The following is a 10,073-nucleotide window of genomic DNA, read 5'->3' as shown; positions in this document are numbered from 1 at the left end:
ATTAATAAATTTAGCAAACACAATTGCGTAAATATCATGTTTTGTGAAATTAAATATTTTTATTTATACTCGTTTCTCAATTTTTTCAATTTGTTTTTGTCATTGTTTATGTTTTTTTTTCACTTTAATAAAAAGTTCTTCATTTATTTGATTACATATATGTATAAAATTTTTAATATTTACTTAGAATTTTTTTAAATACAAAAATATATTGAAAAAGTCTATATATAAAATTGTTTTTTGTTGAGAATAAAATATTTAACCAGCGGTGGGTAAAATATACAGTAAAACCTCGAAGGTTGTAGAGAGCCAGCGCGTGACTGCCTGCTTGCTAACTTCTTTAGTACTATTGGACGACATAGCTTCCAAGTCTACCATTAGGTTCACGAACCAATTCCAATGAATTTTTAAAATAATTTTTAAATTTATGTTTAAATTAATATCCCTCATTTGTGATTTCTTTTTGCTTATTTAACCTTTTTGGATAAAAATTGTTTTTTAATGGTAGGCGACGCGTCATCTTTTTTTTTTTCACAAACAATTTGCAACAAATCAAAATAAGGGCAAGTCAGGAAGGCTCGCATGTGGGCCCTAACGAAATGGGCCTAGCGGGCTAGCCTAGCTTGTTAAGCTCAGCAGCGCTTGGGCTTGCTTTTTTCTTTTTATTTTTTTTCTAGTTTTTTAAAATTAATCTTATTGTTATTTATGTTTAGATTAATATCCCTTCTATGTTATTTAGGAAGCCTATTTGAAATGAAGATTGTTTTTTAATTATACATTTAATTTTTAAGAAGGTTTTTCTGATCAATCTATATTTTTTTAATATTTTATATAAATGAACATTATTTTTTAAAATAAAAAGAAATTTATTTTCAAATAATATTTTTATTATGTGCAGCCTTGCATATTATTTTTTTTCCTTTTATTTTATTTAATCTATTTAATTTAAGTATCTATTTTTATTATTATTTGATAGAATAAAAAATATTTTGATTAATAAATTTAGCAAACACAATTGCGTAAATATCATGTTTTGTGAAATTAAATATTTTTATTTATACTCGTTTCTCAATTTTTTCAATTTGTTTTTGTCATTGTTTATGTTTTTTTTTCACTTTAATAAAAAGTTCTTCATTTATTTGATTACATATATGTATAAAATTTTTAATATTTACTTAGAATTTTTTTAAATACAAAAATATATTGAAAAAGTCTATATATAAAATTGTTTTTTGTTGAGAATAAAATATTTAACCAGCGGTGGGTAAAATATACAGTAAAACCTCGAAGGTTGTAGAGAGCCAGCGCGTGACTGCCTGCTTGCTAACTTCTTTAGTACTATTGGACGACATAGCTTCCAAGTCTACCATTAGGTTCACGAACCAATTCCAATGAATTTTTTTGGTTTCGCTCTTCACCTTAGGAGCTTGCTAAAATGTTGCCCGCATAAATGCTTTTAACAATCAATCCGGCAAATCTTACAAACTCGGTGTCAATCAATTTGCAGATCGATCTTACAAATGAAGAGTTCAAAGCTTCACGAAATAGATTCAAGGGCCATATGTGATCGATCTCCACAAGTGTTTCTGCTGTGCCAGCTTCAGTTGATTGCAGAAAGAAAGGAGCTGTTACCCTTGTCAAGGGCCAAGGCCGGTGTGGTAAGTACTCATCCTTGCGAAAATAATACTGAAAGCTTATATATAAAGACATACTTTCTAACACTTTTTTTTTTTCCCTTGTTGTTGAATCAAAACGTAGGTTTTTGGTGGGCATTCTCGGCAGTGGCAGCCATCGAAGGAATAAAAAAGAGTCAAGTCATTGCAATTGTTCCAAGAGAGTGTTGATATCTCATATAATGCATTTTATATGTGAAAGTCTTAGTCTAGAGATCCCACTTGGGATGTGCCAAAAGGAAGAATTTTCCAAGGCAAATGAAACCAGGCAATTACCAGCTCGATCCCACCTTTAACATTTCCCAATTACAACAAAGCTTCTCCCGAAAAGGTCTTTCCTTGAAGGATCTCAGGAAATTAACATATTCAATGGCTTATCATGAAAACATTGATTCATTACAAAATCATACAGCTGATCAAAAATATGTATGCGTACACACACACTCTTGGGTTCTCTCATTGTTCATCATTCCAGAATCCACAACTTCAATGCCACTCTTGATGGAGATCCAGCAGTGAACCCATGTCCAAGGAATGTTTGTCCTGCACGCAATGGACTCTTCTATGACCGCATTTGACAATGTTGACTATAAGTTGCTACTCTACGGAAATAGTCTTTTTTTATCTGCGGCAATACAACATTTAATAGTTTTACTGACGTAATTTTTCCATCGGTGCAAGACACATATTCCGTCGGTAAATAATTTACCAACAAAAACACCGACGGAAATGCTCCGTCGATGAATTTTTCATCGGTAATTTTTTTCCGTCGGTAAATACGTTGTTAATAAAAAAAAATATTATTACTGACGGAACAGACGCGTAAAAAAACTATCCCCTTCATTTCGTTGGTATATCCCTCAAAAAATACCATTGGTAATTCTGTTGGTAATTATTTAAAAACATTTTAAAAAATCCATTTTATAAAATTATAAAATAATTAAATCAACATAAATCAACACTCTATAATATATACTCAAAATGCTTGGAAAAAAGAATAAGAAAATGAACTCAAACAAATTTGCAACAAAAAAAAATCAACTAAAAAAATGAAGATGCAATTGCTAAAAATTTAAAAATCCTATAAATAAATCAACTAAAAATTGATCTCATATTAAAAAAAATCTTACAACAACATTTACACAATTATTAAGAACAAAAACAATTAAAAATAAAATAAAAAACAAATATAGTGAAAAAAATCATGAAAAAAAAAAGAAAAAAGAAAAATCTTACCTTAATGTAGTTGCAAGTGAAACTAAGGAGAGAAAAAAAATTCATAAAGCATATTAATTAAAAAAAACTAAGAGGATAAAAGAAAAAAGAAGAAGAAGACATACTCAAGCATGGAGGAAAAGAGAAGGAGATGAGGAGAGAAGATAAGAGAAAGAAATAGATATTGATGTTTTTTACATATAGTGAAAAAGAAGAAGAAAAAGAAAAAGAAGTAGTAGAAGAAGAAGAATAAGAAATGAGTTTGTCTCTTGTGAAATAAGAGGATTCAGTTTGTAATTATTAATGTTTTTATTGGAGCGTATTAGCAATGGTTTTACCGATAGATAATTAAATATTAATAATTTTAATTATTCCGTTTGTAATATTTAATTTAAATTTTCAATTTCATAAAAAGTTTTCAGAAACTGCCAACAATCACCGATGATTTTTCAATCCGTCGGTGATTCCGTCTGTAATATTTAAATAAAAATTTTAAATTAATTGAAATTTTTCAAAAAACTGCCAAATAACACCGAAGACTTTTCAATCTCTCGATGATTTTGTCCGCAAAGAACAACAATTAACAATGCAATTGGAAAGTGAACAGTTCTAGAACTCTCTGGAAAATACCGACGGAAAATTTTGTCGATGATTCTCTTTGTAATTGATATGATAAACTGTGTTTATAGTTTACTAATGAATTTACCGACGGATTTTACCGACATAATTTATTCCATCAGTAATTCTGTTGGTAAATATGACATGTTATCATTTTTTTTACTTTGTTTTAATTTTTTTTCCCACTATAATTCCCTCAGTATACTGAGAGAATATTTCCATTGGTAAATCCCTCAAAAATTTACCGATAAAAATATTCCCTCGATATTTTCATTTGTATTTATTGATTTTATGGTAGTGAGGGGAAAGACACAGTGGGGGTTAAAAAAGGAGAAGGAAAAAGACAGTGGGGGGGGATTGTAAGAAATAGGGTTTGTGTTATTAAGGGTATTTTTAGAATATTATTTTCAACGTCAATTCTAAGAGGAATTATTGTATTAAATTAAAGGGTCTCCACTTTGATTTGCTTTTGATTATTTTTTAGCATTTAAATTTCATATGGAATTCAAATATACTCTTAAAAGGATTCCAAATTAATTGAATTCAATTTCAAAGAATCCAAACAACCTAAATATGAATTAATAAAGGTGTGCAATGTTGGGTTTACGACAAATACAATCATATTACTAAGAATTGTTATAATGTACTTGGCTTGCCAAGCATCTAAAGCTTCAGGATCTCAAGAGCCTCTTAAATTATAAGCCAATGTGGTGATTGTGAGGGCTAGCTCTTCCTTCCCAACTCACGGATACTTTATTTATAGCGCTCAATTATATATGATTTTTAACTCAAATAATTGGTGGTATATTAATGTATATACTTTATATATGATTCTAGAGCTAATATTAATGTATGTGCTATTAAATAATTATTTTCATCTTATTATCAGGTATCAAGCATATAAACTATGAGTATAGGAAATGAGAGTCTAGCTTAAGTCTTAGTATAAGGTGAAGTCATGTTAGAATTATCGTTTGGAAAAAAATCTTTCTTTGGATGAAGTTCTTTATGTTCCTAATGTTAAAAAACTTACTTTATACATTTTTTATTGGATCAAAATGGTTTTACTCTTGTTCTAGGGTCTAATAAAATAATTATTAGTATATTTAGATCTTATATTGGAAAAGTTATTTATTGAATGATCTTTATAACTTAAGAATAATATATTGGAAAAAGTTTTTCTCATCTTCATATGTTACAAATGTTGAATGTTGTGATTTATGGCATGATAGGGTTGGTCATGTTAACTTTAACACTATTAAAACAATGATGCATTTAAATTTATTTTCTAAGTCACATATAGTTAAAATCTATTGAGAGATATTCTTTTGTATAATTGTGACGGTTGTCAATAAGGCCAACTATCCCTTTGTATTTATACATTTAGGATTGTATACAATACGAAGGTGGAATTTACTACACATGATAACTATTTCTATATAAGGTATTTATATATATAGGTCTCTTTCCTTAATTGTATGGTATTATATATCAAGGAACACCTCCTTATTCACTATGTTTTAGTGATTTAGCGGAAAGAAAAAAACAGTACTTTAATGGATAATCCAATGTTGATTAGTTTTGGTTTGTCTAATAATAATTTATGGGGTGAAGATTTGTATTTTATTTGTCATTTTCTTAATAGAATTCCACATAAAAATTTAGATAGAATATCATATGAATTTTGAAATAATAAAAAATATTCTTTAAAATATTTCAAAGTATGAGAGTGTCTAGCGAAGATAAATATTCCAATTACTAAGAAAAAAAATAGATCATGAAACTATAAATTATGCATTTGTTAGATATTCTTTTAATAGTACTACTTATGGATTTTTATTTTTTAATTCTGAAATTTTTGAAATTACAAATAATATAATTATTGAGTCGTGTAATTTTCTTTGAAAATATTTTTCTAATAAAAAATAGGTTGTTTAAGCCTATTAATGAAAGTTTTTCTTCTAAAGTAGGAAATTACAAAAAGTAAAATAAATAAAAGAGCAAAATAATTTGGTGCTAATTTTTATATTTTCTTTATTTGGAAATGAACCTAAAACATATATTGAAGCCCCAGTATCTAGTGAAACTCCTTTTTAGAATTAAGCGATCAAAGATTTATTTTCTAACAAGACTCGCTTTTTATTGATTTGCCACACAATAGGCTGTAAATGGTTTTTAGAGATAGATTGAGTGCTGATAGATCTATGCTCTTGTCATTTCCCAACTGTTTGATTTCCAGGCAGAGAAGTCTTCTACCCTTTCCCTCTCTTCTTTCTTGCTGTAGTCAGCTTTGTGCTCCGCCTGAAAGAAGACATTTTTTAAGTTAAATACTTCCATTGACAAAGTGAGAAATGAAGGCAGCTGATGTGGTTATGATATGGCAGTTGCCTTTCCTCAAACGTGAAGGCAATGCATATAAAGGTTAAACTCAAAAGTGTCTCTTGGTGGGTCTTTAATAGCAAGACTTCACAGTCAAAGAAATACATTATCCACTCACGAACACCTCAGCATTCACGAGTAGAGGTAGGTAAGAAGAATGGAGAAAAAAAATCCATTGCCGATAAGAACAAGCTAGAGAGGAGTCTTATTCCATTTGATCAATTCACTTTTCCTTTGCTGGTTTTTTAGGGTTTTTCTTATCCTTGCAAGTCATCAACTTCCACGATCAAAGAAAAAGTGGCAGCCCATCTTGGTCGTCTGATGTTACAATTGACATGCTATCCAACAGCTTTTAAGACTGTAATGACCAACTTACAATTTGGTTGATCCAAGACAAATGACATGTCTTTTTAGTTATAATGAAATAGAGAGGGATGGCATCAGAAAGCTATCATTCCAGCTCAAAAAGCTTTATTGGCATACCCACACACAGTCAGCATATTGAAGGAAAGAAGCCATATGGTGCTTGTCGGGATTTGTGACTAAGAAATGTCCCAACTAATCAGGAGAATTTTCTTTATTTCCTTCGTCCCACTTGAAAAAGATGAAAGATTTTCCAAATATTTCAAAGGAATATATTCTGTGGAAGCAAAGTAAGCAAAACAGGAAGAGACCTTTCACCTCCCTGAAACCAGTTTATTCATGAATTTAATTAACATGTTCTGTGAATAGTTCTGTCATTTTTAATGATACTGTAACAGAATGATCCCATTCCCAGTTTATTGTAGAAGAAAACGCCTTGATCCATGATCAGCTAGCATATTTGAAAAATGGATTTCAGGAAATTTAAAATTTGACAGTCAAAAATATATTGTTATAGTTGCTCAATAGAAAATCAAAATTAGGACCCCACGATATCTTTTCTTAAAGCAATCGAACATGCCATCATTTCTCCATCTTCCCTTAATATATATATATATATATATATATATATATATATATATATATATATATATATATGATCCCATTTGTATGCCATAGTCCTTGTCGATCATGAGCCATAGGTGAGTCATGCAACCAAAAAGTTAAAAGGTTCACCAACTATTGACACCTCTTTATATACACTTGCGGAATGCTAGATTTGATCAATCTAAGCATCCTCTACATATCTCACAGCAAAATACACTAGTCTGCAGAAGTTTGCTGCTGCACCGAAAAGACAGTTCGAGTCATTAAGTCCAGAAGTTATCAAACCTTCCCTGCGCATAAATTATGAAGACTTCACAGAAACAAGTTATTGGAATTCCAATCAGAACAGCATCATATGCAGTTGAGAAGATGCCGAGACTGTTACTTGAAAATGCTGAGCAGCGCTATATTCCAAGTCCTGCAAATAAAGCTCTCGCATGCAAGCAAAGTATATCATTCTTTTCCTCCTTTCCTCTCTTTCTCAACCATAAATGACATAAGGTTGTTTCACTAACCAGCTAATCTAATTTGCAGATAAAATAGATTCGATGCTTAAAAGGATGAACAAGCTAGGGAAAAAAGCTGACAAATTTGCTCATGGAATCCGAGAGCATAGTAAGTTATTCAAATTTTGATTTGTGATTAAGAAACATCAAATTTCTTCTCAATCAACGCTGGAAGGATGCTAAATTCATCTCAATTTTTGTAACTGCAGTGAGGCTGGGGACCAAGATCACTGAAACTCTTGTAGGGAAGCTGAGCTTGGGGGCTAGGATCCTTCAAGTAGGAGGGGTGAAGAAAGTTTTTAGGCAGTTATTTAGTGTTAGTGAAGGAGAAAGATTGTTGAGAGTTTGTCAATGTTATTTGTCAACCACAGCTAGTCCTATTGCAGGCCTCCTCTTTATCTCTACTGAAAAGCTTGCCTTCTGCAGTGAGAGATCAATTAAGTTGTCTTCTCCAGAAGGAAAATTGGTCAGAATTCATTATAAGGTACAAACAAAATAACATGACGTCTCTCTCCCCTTCCCCTCCCTCTCTGGCATCTCTGATCTCTAAATAATATCAATTTATGCAGGTAGTTGTCCCATTAAGAAAGATAAAGACAGCCAACCAGAGTGAGAATGCGAAGAAGCCATCAGAGAAGTACATAGAAATAGTTACTGTAGATGATTTTGATTTCTGGTTTATGGGTTTCTTCAGCTACCAGAAAGCTTTCAAGTCTCTTCAGCAGGCAATAACGCAAACTAAGACGAATACAAGTCATTCAGCTCCTCATTTGTAATCAAAATATAGGTTTTTCTTTGCACTTTCAGAAGTGGCAGCCATGATGGAAGGAATCTCTCAGCTAATAACTGGTATATTGTTCTCCCTCTTAGAGCAAGAGCTTGTTGATTGAAACATCAAAGGTGAAAATCAAGGCTGTAATGGTGTTTTGATTGATTAGGCTTTTAAATTCGTTGACAAAAAAAATGGCCTAACTGCTGAGGCCAACTACCCATACAAGGGAACGGATAGCACTTGCCACGCCATCATGGAAGCTAGCCATGCAGCAAAGATAACCCGGTTTGAAGATGTGACTGCAAACGGTGAAGCTGCATTGTGAAGGCTTTTGCTAAACAACAAGTTTCCGTTTCCATTCATGCTGGGGGATTTTGAGTGCCAATTCTACTTAAGTGGCATCTTTACTGAGAACGTGGCACTCAACTTGACCATGGTGTTACAGTCGTTGGTCATGGAGTTAGCGAGCGAATAAGGTATTTGTTGCTGATGAACTCGTGGGGTGTAAAATAGGCGGATAGGGATACATCCGAATGCAGTGTGATGTATCTGCCAGGGAAGGACTTCGTGGCATGGCCATACAAGCCTCTTACCCTACTTCCTGAAGTTTCCATATCTCAAAACATGCCATCACCTGCTGTTGGTTATTTCTATCACCTATCAAACGTGTATGCTTGTTTTCCACATTTTCTTCTTTTTTTGCACAATATCCCAGGAAGAACTCATAATAGCATCTCAAACGAGTCTGTAATTCTGTAAATGGTGTCTATTTATGTTATAATATAACTTTCTCGTATTGTTCCAGAAACTTGCATAAGCTTATCCTAGCTTCTATCAAGGGATCACCATTATACTATGATGCAATGTCGCTCTAGACTCGAGAGATTTGTATATAATCAGAATCTTAGGAGAGAGATCACATTTTCTTTTGATCCGAATAATAAATGTTGCCAATATTACCTCCATACAATGTAATGCAAGATTTAGGAAGGTCAAGATTCAAGCTGAAGTAGAGTATTAAAAAGACTGCAGCTTTCAATGAACTGTATACTACTTTGAAAGCACAGTATGTTCCAGGAATTCCTAAGGACCGGTACTCGAAGCTGAAGATGGTGATATTAAAGCAGTTGAAGCAGCTATGTTTATTGTTGCAGTTGCAGAAGCAGAACTTTTAGACTTTTAGTTTGTGGCATGAAAATTATACTTCAGCTTACGAAACGAAAGCAAAGAAAGTTCCTGACTGGGAGATATCATTAATTTCATAATTTATGAGCTAGAAAGCAGAAGGAGTAAAAGATGCAGCTACAAGGATTCCTAAATTTTTCAAACTGGGTATTTTTTATTTTATTTTATTTTAATTGCCGAAGAAACACTAATCTGGTTTAACCAAAGATACATTCCCCACTTCCCCACTTCGATTTCATACTTATACGAACTCAAATTTATATACCAATTTATTCTTTAAATAACTCAATTAAAGTTTAACACAACACTAATTAATAACAAAATTAACTTCATAATATAATTTGATTGTCTTGATACAAAAGTTAATATAAACCTCTATTATAAAGCATTAACTAGACATAACAGAATAATGTTAATTAAAACAAAAAATAACATATTAACAAGCTATAAACCTCGGGGAAAAACGAGAGGATAATTTCAACAACTCAATAAGTAGATAACATTCAATATACATATATGAGGTAATACAACAATGAGGAATATATATACAAATATGGCTTTGGGTTCTTATAGAAAAGTTTCTCAAATAGACCCATAACAAGAATATCATAAGATAAAGCTCGTCAAAAAATCAAAATGCAATGAGTATGAGGCTCCGTATTATGGGATGATTAGTCCACGTAGATTGGTGACTCTCCCGACCAATTAGGGTTTCAAATACGATGTCCATAAAAACTAACACTACCCTATTATCAT

The 10,073-nt window shown here is 31.6% G+C and overlaps 1 protein-coding gene and 1 pseudogene across 1 annotated transcript; both read left to right on the top strand.

Annotated features, from left to right (window-relative positions):
• Nucleotides 1–1,434: 1,434 nt before the first annotated feature.
• LOC133673325 (senescence-specific cysteine protease SAG39-like) lies at nucleotides 1,435–8,940 on the top strand (annotated as a pseudogene).
• LOC133672943 (GEM-like protein 4) lies at nucleotides 7,049–8,940 on the top strand. Its single transcript, XM_062093516.1, has 4 exons — nucleotides 7,049–7,302; nucleotides 7,389–7,469; nucleotides 7,570–7,844; nucleotides 7,930–8,940. Exons 1-4 carry the CDS (start codon nucleotides 7,158–7,160, stop codon nucleotides 8,134–8,136), a joined length of 708 nt encoding a protein of 235 aa, XP_061949500.1. The 5' UTR covers nucleotides 7,049–7,157; the 3' UTR covers nucleotides 8,137–8,940.
• Nucleotides 8,941–10,073: the final 1,133 nt, after the last annotated feature.

This window comes from Populus nigra, chromosome 14 (genome assembly GCF_951802175.1).
Source record: "Populus nigra chromosome 14, ddPopNigr1.1, whole genome shotgun sequence".
In the NCBI taxonomy this organism is placed as follows: Eukaryota; Viridiplantae; Streptophyta; class Magnoliopsida; order Malpighiales; family Salicaceae; genus Populus; species Populus nigra.
Note: the sequence above shows the minus strand (reverse complement) of the source record. Positions and strands in the feature narration are given on the sequence as shown.